The sequence below is a fragment of the Mauremys mutica genome, unplaced genomic scaffold (assembly GCF_020497125.1).
Source record: "Mauremys mutica isolate MM-2020 ecotype Southern unplaced genomic scaffold, ASM2049712v1 Super-Scaffold_409, whole genome shotgun sequence".
Lineage (NCBI taxonomy): Eukaryota > Metazoa > Chordata > Testudines > Geoemydidae > Mauremys > Mauremys mutica.
The window spans coordinates 94,223-108,455 of record NW_025423359.1 but is presented as its reverse complement, the minus strand read 5'-3'; the positions used below and the strand labels follow the sequence as shown (position 1 = coordinate 108,455).

The 14,233-nt window shown below is 56.8% G+C and overlaps 1 protein-coding gene across 1 annotated transcript in view; it reads left to right on the top strand.

Moving 5' to 3' along the window:
- Nucleotides 1–14,233, top strand: part of LOC123361631 (cytoskeleton-associated protein 2-like) — a 46,016-nt gene that overhangs the window by 17,016 nt on the left and 14,767 nt on the right. Inside the window, exons 6-7 of the mRNA XM_045001668.1 lie at nt 8,265–8,420; nt 9,468–9,531. Coding sequence (XP_044857603.1) covers nt 8,265–8,420; nt 9,468–9,531 — 220 coding nt within the window. The remainder of the gene's footprint in view (nt 1–8,264; nt 8,421–9,467; nt 9,532–14,233) is intronic.

Genomic DNA, 14,233 nt, shown 5'->3' with positions numbered 1-14,233 from the left:
CTCCGCAACCCTAGCTCTCGCTACGTTCTATGTATATAGTTGTTTCAGTAATTAGTGTAGATAGTTGAATAAGTTAGTTAGATAGTTTAGGATAAGGGATAAGGGGGGTTTACCCCTCTTTTTCCTCTACCGGTGCGGGCTCATGCCCAAGGCACCGGGCTTTAAGCCCTGCACATCTTGCCAGCGGCACATGCCGGTTGGGGATCCGCACGACTCCTGCCTCCGCTGCCTCGGGGAGACTCACAGAACAGATAAGTGCCCTATCTGTACGGCCTTTAAGCCCCGAACGCGAAAGGAGCGGGACATTCATTTGAGGCAGCTCCTCATGGAGGCATCGCTCCAGCCCCTGGCACCGACCGCGCCGGCGCCGAAGGCTTCATCGGCGCGCAGCGCACCGGCGGCCCCGAGCCACTCCGGCACCGAGTCTTCTCGACCTCCGCATCCAGCACCGGCGACCCGGCACCGCTCCCTCTCACCATCGAGGAAGCGTAAGCCGGCGAAGGCAACTGCGAAGACCCATGCTCAGGGTCACGTAGCCCAGCCACCACCACCACCTCCGGTACCGGCTGTGGCCGTGCACAGGCCGTGCACCGTGCCGTTGACTCCGGCGCCGCAAGGGCTGTCGAGTCCGGTACCACCCTGCTCCCCGGTGCCGACCGCGGTTGAGCTGCAGTTGCCATCCACGCCCGAGACATTCTCGACGGCGCGGGAGCTCGTAGAGCTCACAGGCACCGAGCCTCCGGCCCCCGGCACCGCCGGTGCGGGCTGTTGTGTCAGCGGGAAAGCCGGCGATGATGATTCGGCCCCCTTCCCCGGACGGACGGCATAGACGGCGCTCCAGGTCCCGGTCCCGACGACGGTCACCGTCGCGCCGCTCGAGGTCCCGGCACCGCTCACCATCGCGGTACCGGTCGCCTTCTTGACGCCGGTCGCAGTCCTGGTACCGCTCAACGTCGCGGTACCGGTCGCACTCCCGGCGTCGCTCCCGGTCCCGATCGCCTTCTCATCAGCACCGAAGAAGGTCTGCTTCCTGGCACCAGGACTCCCGGAGCCGCTCCCAGCACCGCAGGTCGAGATCCCGGTCGAGCTCCCGGCACCGGTCGAGCTCCCGGCACCATGGCGGTCGATGGTCTCGTTCGCCATCCCGGTACCGCGACGACCGGCACCGATCCTCGGCACCGTCCGGGGACAGGATGCCACTCTCGATGGCGCAGTCCATCAGCGCCTCTGCACCCCCGTGGCCATCTCGTCCCGCGTCGGTCGTTTCGGGAGTAGGCAGCAATGGTCACCTTCCGCCTGCCCCGCAAGGTCAAGCTCAAGGTGCGCAGCAGTGGGGCTTCTGGGTGCCCTGGGCCCAGTACGAGACTCAAGGGGTGCCTTTCCCTCCGAGGGCCTCTGCCTCCGAACGCAGGGTACCGGAGGCCACCATAAGCAGACCGCCCCCTTCGCCACCGGGTTCGGCTCCGTTACCGCCTGATCCCCAGAGGCATCCTCAGCCCGAGCCAGCCGACCACCCTTTAGATGACCCATCTGCGGAGGCCGTGGTCCAGGGCTTATCCTCGTCGTCTTCACCAGACGAGGCGGTGGCCGGGGCATCTGCCTCCGATCCTCCACCAATTCACTTGCGGGCCCACCAAGATCTTCTTCGACGGGTGGCGAAAGCTATCGACCTCCCCGTGGCGGAGGTCAAGGAGGACGAAGACCCGGTGACTAATGTGATTGGAGCGGAGGCTCCAGTGCGGGTGGCCTTGCCGTTCATCCGCACCATTAAGAAAAACGCCACTACCATCTGGCAGTCACCGGCGTCCGTCCCTCCTACCGCCCGCGGGGTCGAAAGAAAGTACTCCGTCCCCGCCACGGGGTATGAGTACTTGTATACTCATCCTGCCCCAGATTCGTTGGTCGTCCAGTCGGTCAACGACAGGGAGAGGCATGGCCAGCCCGCCCCAGCGCCGAAGTCCAAGGAGGCGAGGCGGATGGATCTGTTGGGCCGCAAGGTCTACTCTGCAGGCGGTCTCCAGCTTCGGATCGCCAACCAGATGGCCCTCCTCGCCAGGTACACCTATGACATCATGGTGTCCCCGGCGAAGTTCACAGAATTGGTCCCAACAGCCTCTCGCCAGGAGTTCTCGGCGCTGTTGGAAGAGGGGAAAAAGTCTTCCAGGTCCTCCATCCAGGCCGCTCTCGACTCCGCGGACTCGGGTGCAAGAACCCTGGCCTCAGGAGTCACTATGAGGCGCATCTCCTGGCTGCAGTCCTCCACCCTGCCACCGGAGGTGCAGTACACCCTGCAGGACCTGCCCTTTGATACTCAGGGTCTGTTCTCCGAAAAGACTGATTCCAGGATCCAGACCCTGAAGGACGGTCGCATAGCCATCCGCACTCTGGGGATGCATACACCGGCAACCCAGAGAAGGTCTTTCAGACAGCAACCTTACCGGCCTTTCAGTCAGACCAGGTCCCGTCCCTATAACAGCAGACGGCCTGGCCTGAATCGCCGTTGACCGTCCGGCAACCGGCGCAACCAAACCCATCCGCCTTCCAAGACCCCTCAGGGCCCCAAACAGGCGTTTTGATGGGACGCCCGAGGACAGCCCATCACTCTCAATTCCGGATCCTACCCATTTGTTTTGCAACCGCCTTTCCATTTCCTTTCGGCGTGGTCCCAAATAACAACGGACAACTGGGTTCTTCAAACAATCCAGTCTGGGTACCGCCTCCAATTTGTTTCGTCCCCTCCTTCCCACCCACCTTCCCCGTCCCTCTTCAGGGACCCCTCTCACGAGCAATTCCTCTTACAAGAGGTCGAGACTCTGTTGAGCTTGGGTGCCATAGAGGAAGTGCCTCACGACAGGCGGGGCAGGGGATTCTATTCCCGATATTTTCTCATCCCCAAGGCAAAAGGAGGTCTACGTCCTATACTGGACCTCCGGGAGCTGAACAGGTACCTGCTCAAGCTCAAGTTCCGCATGGTCACCCTGGGGACCATCATTCCCTCCCTGGATCCGGGAGACTGGTTTGCCGCCCTCGACATGAAGGACGCGTACTTCCATGTCGCGATCTACCCTCCCCATCGACGCTACCTGCGATTCGTAGTAAAAAACGCGCACTACCAGTTCGCAGTGCTACCGTTCGGCCTATCCACCGCGCCGAGGGTGTTTACCAAATGCATGGCAGTGGTCGCCGCAGCCCTCCGCCGTCGTCATATACACGTCTACCCGTATCTCGACGACTGGCTGGTTCGCGGAACGTCCCGGCGGCTGGTAACGGACCCGATGACAGAAATCCTGTCTCTATTTCAACAGCTTGGTCTTCTCATCAATGCCGAGAAGTCCACCTTAATTCCGTCGCAGCGGGTGGAGTTCATTGGAGCGGTTCTCGACTCCAGCTTGGCCAGGGCCTGCCTCCCGCGATCTCGGCACCAGACAATGGTCTCCATCATCCGAGACCTTCTCACCTTTCCCACGACAACGGTTCGGTCCTGCCTCCGCCTCCTGGGCCACATGGCGTCCTGTACGTTTGTCACCGCGTACGCGAGACTCCACCTTCGCCCGTTCCAGTCCTGGCTAGCGTCGGTGTACCGACCGCATCGCGACCCCATCGACATGGTGGTCACGGTCACGAAGCCCACCCTCGAGTCACTCAGCTGGTGGCTGGACCCAGAGGTAGTGTGTGCAGGAGTCCCGTTCCACCCTCCTCGCCCATCCGCCACTCTGACCACGGATGCCTCAGCGCTCGGGTGGGGGGCTCACCTGGGCGACCTTCACACCCAAGGTCTTTGGTCGCCCCAAGAGCTCGCTCTTCACATCAACATCCGCGAGCTGAGAGCGATCCGTTTGGCGTGTCACACCTTCCGCGCCCGCCTGCAAGGCTGCTGCGTTACAGTGTTCACGGACAACACGACAGCAATGTTCTACGTGAACAAGCAGGGCGGAGCCCGTTCCTCTCTCCTCTGCAAGGAAGCGATGCTCCTGTGGGACTTCTGCGTGACCCACTCGATTCACCTAGAAGCGTCCTTTCTTCCAGGAGTGCAGAACACGCTGGCGGACCACCTCAGCAAGTCTTCCCTCGCCCACGAGTGGTCCCTTCGACCGGACGTGGTGCACACGATTTTCCAGCAGTGGGGCTTTCCCCAGGTAGACCTGTTCGCCTCCAAAGAGAACAGGAAGTGCCACCAGTTCTGTTCCTACCAGGGTCGCTCTCCGGGCTCCCTGTCGGATGCCTTCCTGTTCTCCTGGACGGATCACCTCCTTTACGCCTTCCCTCCGTTCCCGCTCGTCCACCGGGTACTGCTCAAGCTTCGGAGGGACCGGGCCCGTCTAATACTTGTCGTTCCGGCCTGGCCGAGGCAGCATTGGTACACCCTGCTGCTCGAGCTCTCCGTTCGGGATCCCATTCCCCTTCCATTATGGCCAGACCTCATCACGCAGGACTTCGGCAGACTCCGCCACCCGGACCTACAGTCCCTCCACCTTACAGCTTGGTACCTGCGTGGCTGACCCACGCAGAGAGGGACTGTTCGGCGGCGGTGCAGCAAATCCTGCTTGAAAGCAGAAAGCCTTCCACTCGCTCCACCTATCTTGCAAAGTGGAAGCGCTTTGCCCTCTGGTGTGACCAGCGCGGCCTTAATCCCTTCCTAGTCCCTATCTCTACAATCCTGGACTACCTCTGGTACCTTAAGGAGCAAGGTCTCGCGGTCTCCTCCTTGAACGTACACCTGGCAGCCGTGTCCGCCTTTCGCCCAGCCATACACGATCGATCCATCTTCTTGAACCAGATGGTTTCCCGCTTCCTGAAGGGCCTGGACCGGTTGTACCCGCCGATACGACGTCCTCCCCCGGCCTGGGATTTAAACCTGGTTCTGGCCAAGCTTATGGGAGCCCCCTTCGAGCCTTTGGCCACGTGCTCCCTACTCTACTTGGCATGGAAGACGGCCTTCCTCGTCGCTATAACGTCAGCGAGACGAGTGTCCGAGCTTCGTGCCCTAACGGTTGGTCCACCTTATACCGTCTTTCATGCAGACAAGGTACAGCTTCGCCCGCACCCGGCCTTCCTCCCGAAAGTCGTCTCGGCCTTCCATGTCAACCAGGAGATCTTCCTCCCGGTCTTCTTCCCGAAGCCGCACGCCTCACCTCGGGAGCAACAGCTTCACACCCTGGACGTTCGCAGGGCCCTCGCTTTTTATATTGAGCGGACGAAGCCCTTCCGGCGTTCGACCCAGCTGTTCGTCGCGGTGGCCGATCGCATGAAAGGCGAGCCCATCTCCTCCCAACGGATTTCCTCCTGGGTTACGGCATGTATCTGGACATGCTATGAGCTTGCTCGTGTGCCTGCATGCCGCCTCACCGCTCACTCCACGAGAGCGCAAGCCTCGTCTGCCGCCTTCCTGGCCCATGTCCCCATCCAGGACATCTGTAGAACGGCCACCTGGTCTTCTGTACACACCTTCGCTTCCCACTACGCGTTGGTGCAGCAATCCAGAGACAATGCAGCCTTCGGCTCAGCAGTCTTACACTCTGCCACGTCTCACTCTGACCCCACCGCCTAGGTAAGGCTTGGGATTCACCTACATGGAATGCATAGGAGCAATCACTCGAAGAAGAAAAGACGGTTACTCACCGTAGTAACTGTTGTTCTTCGAGATGTGTTGCTCCTATCCATTCCAGACCCGCCCTCCTTCCCCACTGTCGGAGTAGCCGGCAAGAAGGAACTGAGGAGCGGACGGGCCGGCTGGGGTATATAACACGCGCCATAGCGGCGCCACTCCAGGGGGCGCCAGCCGGCCCGCCGGAGTTGCTAGGGTAAAAATGTTCCGAAGAGCCGTGCACGCGCGGCGCGCACACCTACATGGAATGGATAGGAGCAACACATCTCGAAGAACAACAGTTACTACGGTGAGTAACAGTCTTTTTTGCAGCATAAGCTTTCGTGGGTGAATACCCACTTCTTCGGATGCAAGTCCTGCTCCTCTTAATGTGTTTTGGGAGACTGTTAGGCAGAGGTACCTTGAGGCAACCCTAACTTGTAATACAGGGGCATGGTTTGTGAAGACTGTCTGCCCCAGCATGCAGCATTCTTTGTGCTCAGTGGCTTTACTGCTTGGATCTGGCCTGCCAGATGCTGCCACTGGATAACAGAATGGATCACTTGATGGTTGCCTTGTTCTATTCATTCCTTGTGAAGCATCTGGCATTGACCACTGTCGAAAGACAGGATACTAGGCTAGATGGACCATCAGTCTGGCCGTGCTTATAGTTCTTATCAAGCAGCCCCATTCTGCAGTGACTCTGTAGTCAAGATGAGGACCATTGCAATTTGCTCTTTGATGCCTAAATTAGGTGTAGCCATCTGGGTTGGAGCAAACTGCCAGTACAGATCTAAGGCAAAACTGCAGTATCCATGATCTTGGAGGCAGTATTAGTGTCCATACTGAGCCAGTTTCTTTCCTACCAATGAAATATTAATGTGATACTTAAGATTGGATGAAAATCTGTTGCTCAGCTTTCCCTGAAGGATTCCAAAACCCCCTGCAGTAAGAGATACAATTGGGATACTGTGGAGATTTAAGTTACGCAGCAGAGCAGCACTGAAATCTGTGCTAAAATGGGGATTTTACATAATTAATAGATGACAAAATAATTGATACAAGTGTTACCCATGATTTAAAATATCTTGTCACAAATTTTTTCTTGCTGCTCGCAGAGCATTTGGTCCCAGAAACTTCCAAGTCCAGCATCATACCTTAACTTGTGTCTGAAGTTGTACATTCTTGAAGAACATTACTGTTGTTGAATTTCATTGCTGGAAATGCCAAGTGACTTTACATGATTTGTATACGTATTTATATAGTCCCTATTACCACAGTATCAACTCAAAAACTAAATGTATCATCGCAACGCCCCTGTGATACATCTGTGACACTTTGGGGTTCAATCCAGACCAGGAAGGGATCGTGTCACTGCCTGCCCCGCAACCCTAGGTGCCTTAAATGTTATGCTGCTGTGGCTCACAGCTCCCGACACCAACAGCCCACACACAATTGTGCAGGTCACATCCTGCCTTCCACTGTCCAGTGACCAACATTCTCCCAGTCCCAAATTTCCCCAAAGCTGTCTCCCTGCAGTGTCCAGCCCTCTCCTGGAGCACTTGCAGAGGTTAAGTTTGTTGCTCCATTTAAAGAGACAATACACTACAACTCGTTAATTTAACTGGGATTTGACAGATATTTCAATCGCAGCACTGGACTGGTTTATAGTAAAAGTAAAACAAGTTTATTTAACAAAAGGACATAGGATTACGTGATAGCAGGTATAAGGAATAAAGATAGAAAGGATTACAAACAATTGTAAAAATACGCTTTCTAATGACGTAAGACCTAATTTAACAAGCTACAGTCTTTGGTGAGGACTACCTTGAATGATCTTTCTTTTCCAGCAGTGGTTGACTAGCTCTTATTCAGAATCCCCACAAAGTCCAAGGTGCTTGTTTTCCTTGCATCTTCAGGTGAAGGATAACTTGGGGATTCTCTGCCCTTTTCTCTATAGTCCAGTAAACCTTTGAAAAGTCTCTCTCTCAAACTTCAAGAGGCAGGAAGGTTTCCTGGGGGTGCAGTCTCCATCCCCCGGTGAGATTAAGTGATCACTTTTTCCTCCACTTTCTCTGCCGATGGCTTTGATTGCCTGGCATGCAAATATACTTTTCTTTGTCTTTTGTCACACCTTGCTTAATTTACATAGCAGATACATTCAAGCAGGTGGAACTGCATTCCCTTGTCTGGAAAATACCCGTTTATCAACTCCCCCATACCTGTCTGGTTTAAATACATTTTAATCATAATTCCAGCACATCTGTATAATCCTTTGTGGGTTGATCAAACATACAGCATTCAAGAGTATTAATGATTAGTAAGTTGTTAGTTTTTCAATGACATTTTTGGGGTATATATCCTGACAACAGTGTATTAGGTGTAGTGAGTATGTCAGGCCTAATGAGTTGTTGACACACAGCTGTGAACCACCAATAGGCCTCTGTCACATTATCCTCATTTTGCTGATGAGAAACTGAGGCACAGAGAAAGTGAATGATTTGCCCAAAGTCACCACAGTAAATATATGTCAGAACTGGGTATTTAACTGAGTTCCAGTCAGGTGCCTCAAATATAAGACCATCCTTCCTCGCCTTGAGGGATGTTAACCGTTAACCTTGTCAGTGGTTTTCCTCCATTCTAACCTGCACCTCTCTTCCTGATATGGCTGTTTTTGCAGGGTTTTCCTTCAGAGGAGCTCTTCACCACACTGTCCAGTATCCCAGAGGCAGAGAAGTTTGCCAAGTTCTGGATCTGCAAGGCAAAACTGCTGGCTCGTAATGGCACCATTGACATGACTGGGTTGTATGAAGCAGCGGTTTGTGCTGGTGCTGCGGTGAGTGATTGTTCCACAAACTTCTCATTGGAACTTCCTCTGAATTCACAAATGTCCCACCTAGTTCTGGTGGCCTCGACATCAGCACACCTCATTCAGATATTTCCTGTCCCAGGAGGCTGGGGAAAACAGCGATGGTGACCCATCCTCTCCAATTAGCTAAACAAATTTTCTGGAGCTCAATAGCCAGATTGGGCTAGAGGGTGTGTGTTTGTGGCTAAACATATTAGTTGAATGTCTCTTTAAAGCTGCTTATATGGGGGTGAATAGACACATTGAAATGGCTACAGTCTAGCCCTAATTTTAGGTGAGGATGGTTGGTCAACTGTATAATCGTGTTCCTTTCTCCAAACACGCAGGAGTTACTGAGACACCTGCTCCCCATCACAGTGTAGGAAGGAGGGCAATGTTAAGTTTTCCTTTCAACCAGAGTTTGGAAGTTGCCGTGGCTTGAAGGCAGCATAGTTTGGTGGGAGGGGCTGTGGGAGGAGTTATGGGCAGACTCTGCACAGCTGTCAATTTGCAGCCATAATATGTAGGTCTCTTATGCATTTGTACTATTTCTTGTCATATTCCATCTACTCAAGCCCAGCCCGTTTCCACCTGGTGTCCCTGCAGACCCTGGCTTGTAGCCCTCTCAGGAGCATGGGACAGTGGCAGTTAATCTTTATTTTAGAAAGTCTGACATTGAGGTGTGTGACAGGCTTCCCCAGAAGACAGGAACATACTGTGGACACCAGAACTGTAAGGACACAGACCAAGTGTGGAGGGGGTGGAATGTTTCTCTTCTTGCTGACAGCATCTAGCAATCCTCAGCTTGGTCTGTTCTTGAACAAGTTCAGTCTTCTTACAAATATTTCCCCTCCTCTTTATCATTGATTCACCTTGGTTTGACTGCCTGGTGTGGGGAGATGAGTTGTGATTTAATGGAATAGTGAGTGCCGAACACGCTACACTCTTTGGGACCCAAAGTCTTAGTTTGGATGCTCACATTTTCCTGAGTCAAGTGTGCTCTGACCTTAAAGTTCTCAATTGTTTTTCCTGCAGCCAATCCAGGAGCTGAGAGAAGTTGTTGTTGAGTTTTGGAAAAATACAGACACCGTATACCAAGGTAACATGTACCAAATGGAACTTAAGCTTTGACAAGACTGGGCAAATGGTTAGCTGGGTGAAACTGGAAGAACGCATGAATGGGAAAAGGTCCTCTGAAGAGGGATGATGTTTCCTTAGGAGTGGAGGATAAGGGTCACAGCTTTCTGACATGGCTGCCTAAATTTGGGCACCAAAGTGCTCTGACTTTCATAGGCACTGAGCAACCCCCCTACCCCCTGAAAGCCAGGCTAGCTTGTTAAGTCTTGACAATGTAAGTCACATAGGCGCGGACTCCGTGGGTGCTCTCTTGCCAGGGATCAGTAATTCCTAGGCAGCCCTGCCCCCACCAACCAGTTAGTAGACAGCTGCTTTAATCACCTATGAGCTGTTCAACTTTTGTAGCTCCTGGGCTTGCTGCAGCAGAGGCTGACCCAACCCTGCTTCAGCCCTCGATGTGGGGGGCTCCTCCAGCAGCCTCAGGGAGCTGCTCCTGCCGGGGTTAGGAGTGGGCGAGAGGGGAGTGCAGGGCTCCCTCTGCTCAGCAGAAGCCCAGCCAGATCACAGCGGTGAGACCCTGCTCACCTGGGTCGCCCTGCCTCCTACCTAGATCTCCTGGATAAGCTCCAGCTCCTAGCCAGCTCCAGCTGCAGGCAGCACTAGGTGAGTCCTGTTTCAGGCAGAGGGAGCCTGGCTGGAGTTGGGGTGCTGCAGTGTCAGGTGAGGGGGAGAGGAGTCCACCATGGGCGCAGTTTGGGGGTGGGGGAGCCTGCAGAGTCACTGCCACTGCCTTCCCTCATTTCTGCCAGTGCTGAGCTGCTCTGCTCTGCCTAGGTGGGGAAGTGTCTGTCCTCAGGGGTGTCATTTAGGGGGAGGAACTGTCCTGGCCCCCCCAGGATAGTAAAAATCTGGGGGCAAATTTGTCTCTCTCATCCTCCCTTGCACCCATGCATTCTTTATCCAAAATATTCATTTGGCACTGAAGTTAAATAGGTGTTAACAAAATCAGACAAAACAGGTTTTCAAAATGTGATTTTAAAATCCCTTCCGCTCTCCTTTGCTCAATTTTCTGTCTTTTGACTCTTGTGAATATCATTTCACTAGTTCTCCTGGTATCATAGGCTTTGTCTGGACTAGCATTTGTCCGTCTTTTGTAATTGATTAGCATTTACAGTCAGATTGCCAACTGCTTGTTAAGTATCAGGACATGCCTCAGGCAAACCACAAAACTTTGTGCCCCAAAACAAACATTTGTGGAGATCCTCAGTTTTCAACACAATTAGCATTTAGGATCAATTAGCTCAAATTATAACAGGACCACCAACTCTAGTCTAGACAAAGCCAAAGCATGAGTCCCCTAGGCTAGGCAGGACCTGGATCTTTAACATAAAAGGAGGCAACATAAATGTATTTTCCCTCCCCAAAACAAAAAAAACCAAACAAACATGCAAACAAAAAAAAACAAACCACCTCGGCCCCCAAATCTTCATGCCTTCTGTAACAGGTCGGACTCACCCCTGCAGCGCCTCCTGCTGGTGACTCTGGGAATTAGCTCTGCTCCAGCGCTGGAGCGCCCTCTGCAGGCTGGTGATCCACCTGTCCTCAGGCCCCCGCGTCCCTCCCTGGACCCGGTGCCCTTTCACATGGGGGTGCTGCCCCTGGCAGTAACCCCTTTCTCTCTGGGTCTCCCCTCCTTGGGGAACCCTCACCCTCTATCCCCACCTTGCCTCAGTATTGGCTACTGCCAGTCATTGTCTATCCCCACGCTCTGGGGCAGACTGCAGTATCAGCTTACTCATCACAGGCAAAGGGGTTTGGACCTGCTGCCTTGGCCTACTCCTGGGCTGCCCTCTGCAACCCCCAGTACCTGTTGGCCCTTTGCTAGGCTGCAGCCTGGGGCTTTCTAGGCTGGAGCTCCCCAGCTCCTTAGCCTTTCCCCAGCCCTGCTTCACCCTAGGTACCTTGCCTATAGCCCCTGCAGCCAGGCCCTTCTTCCTCTTCAGGCAGAGAAAGACTGTCTGGGCTTCTGGCTTCCCTGGCCTTTTTTATAAGGCCCAGCTGTCGCTCAGTTTGGGGCGTGGCCTCACCTGCAGCCACTTCCTCAATCAGCCCAGCCTTGAGCAGCCGCTCTCAAGCCCTGTCAGGCAGCATTTCAAGCCCCTCAGGGCCGGAGCAGGGTCCACCCTGCTACGGGAGCGCTCTGCCTGCTTGGGCTGCCCTGCTGGCTGGAGGGCTCCCCCTTCTCTGGCTGCCTTGCTGGCTGGAGCCCCTCTCCTTTCCTGGGCTGCTGCTGCTGGCTGGAGAGCTTCTTCCCAGACTGCTGCTCCTGCTACAACTGCTGCTGAGTGGGTGAGTGAGGGGTGGGGGGGGCCTTGCTGGCCAGCCCCCACTCCCCCACCTCTGGAGGGAGAAGCCAGGACCCCACCACTACAGCTACCACCTGGGGGGGTCCTTCCTGCCTGGCCACCAGGGCTGCTGGAGGAGGAGAGGCTGCTGCTGCTGCTGGAGCTGTGTTTGTCCTGGGGAGCTGCTGGAGCCTGGAGGAGGACTGAGAAGACCACCGGCTGCTGGGAAGTGCACAGGAATCTGAAGACCACTGTGGAGGGGGCCTTAAAAACTGAGTAACTCTTTGACTGTGCTCTAGTGGTGGGGGTTTAGACTGTGTTTGTGGGGACACGGGGGTGTGGCGTGGAGCCTGCCCCCTGGTCCATCTGTGTCCCCCCGCCAACCCCCACCACCACCGCTGCCCCCTCCACCACCCCTGCAGGCCCCTTACCATCTGCCTCGGTTCCTGCCTCTGGGACTCAGCTGCTCGCCTGGCCTGCCACGCCCTATTGCCACCGTCTGGGCCTCCAGCGGCAGCCAGCCAGCCATTGACTGTGCACAAGTGCTTGTGGGTGCACGCACCCCCCCCCTTCCCCTGGACTGACCCCTTCCCCTCTGCAACAGGCCCCCTAGCTTTGCCCCTTGTTGCCTGCTCCGTTTGCCCCTTGTAGCCTTCCCCCCCCCGCCCAGCTTCAGTTTGTTTGCCTGCCCCGCCCATCTCCCTTTGCTGCTCTGTTTGTCCTGCCCTAGCCCTGAAGCCAGCCCCTTGGTCCCTCTGCCCCGCTCCCAGCCTGGTTGCTCCCCTCCCTCCGCGGCCCCTCGCCCTGATTAGCCCCTCCCCTCGTGCGCCCATAGCCCCATCAGTGCGCTTGTGCCTCTCCCTTGTTTAAGTTGCCCCTCTTGCACTGCACCCCCATTGCTCTTGTTTCCCCCCCCCTCCCCTAGTGCAGCTAGAGGAGCCGGATTTCATTCCTCTGTCGGTGACTGACCCCCCCCCGAAGTCCTCGATAGTCCCCGTATCTGCCCCCCCTCTCTATTGTTGGCACCCTCCTCCCTGCTCACAGCCTAGCAGGGAGGAGTAGGTGACCTGTTCTTCCCCCCGTCCCCTTTCTCTGGTGTTTGCCCTCCCTCCCCGTTCAGCATGGCGGGAGGCGCGGCGGGTGGGATTCCCAGGACGACGTCTGTACCCCCTCCCTCGCCTGCTCCCCCCAAACGCCTCCCGGTCTCGACCTCAACCGCCGCTGCCGGACCACCTGCCACCGCTCCCGCTGAGGCGCCCGCAGCGGCGACCGACGGGGTGCCCTCTGCTGCTGCCACGTCCCTCGCCCCTTCCGCCTCTGGGGGAGCCCCCCCAGCCGGCGGAAAGGGTCGGGGCAAAAAGAAGGGAAAGGGCCCCGCTAGGACGACTAAGCCCTCCATGGCGGAGCCTGCCACCACTGCCGCGGCCCCGCCACCGGCCGCGGCGTCCCTCCCCGCTGTTCCCTCCACCAGCTCTGCGGGTGTCCCTCCCTCGGCCCCCAGAGCGTACGCCCAGGTGGCGCCGCCGCTACGTCATCTCCCCCGACCACCGCCTCCGCTACCATCTACAGCGGCCGGGGCCCCTTCCCCACCTTGACCCGGAAGCACGGCGTCCGTTGCCTCCTGGTGCCCGCCTCGTCCCACGTGGAGACCTACGTGCGGGCGTTGGCGAGGGTGGTGGAGCCCACGGCCATCGTGGCGGCCTCCAAATGTACGGCAAGGCGGTCTTCTTTCTTGCCTTGGAGGCCGCCGCCCAGGAGGCGGTGGAGAAGGGCCTAGCGGTGGGGGGCGTGTTCGTCCCCCTGGAACCGCTGGAGGACCTGGGTGTCCGAGTGGTCCTGACCTCCGTCCCTCCCTTCCTGCCCAATGTCGCCCTGTTACCCGCCCTCTCTACTTTGGGGAAGCCCATCTCCGTGGTGAGCCCTCTCCCCTTGGGCTGCAAAGACCCCGCCCTCCGTCACGTCCTCTCGTTCCGCCGGCAGGTGCAGCTTCAACTGTCGCCGGCGGCGCGTGGCGGAGAGGCGCTCGAGGGGTCTTTCCTGGTCCCCTATCAGGGGGCCCAGTACCGGGTGCATTACTCCACGGGGGAGGCCCGGTGTTACCTCTGCCAGGCGACGGGGCACGTCCGGAGGGACTGCCCCTTGGCCCGGCACGGGGGAGCGCCCGGGACCCCCGAGCCCCGGCGGGGCGCCGGCCCCGTCATCGCCAGCGCCCCTGGCCGCCCGGTGCCCAGAGTCGCCCCTCCTCCTCCTCAGCCCATCACTGCTCCCGCTCGGGCCTCAGGGGTACGTCTTCCAGGGCGCCCAGCCGAGCGGGAGAGCCCTGCCTCTGCTGCCTGCACTCTGGCGGGGCCTGTGGAGGAGGGTGCGGCAGGGGTACTG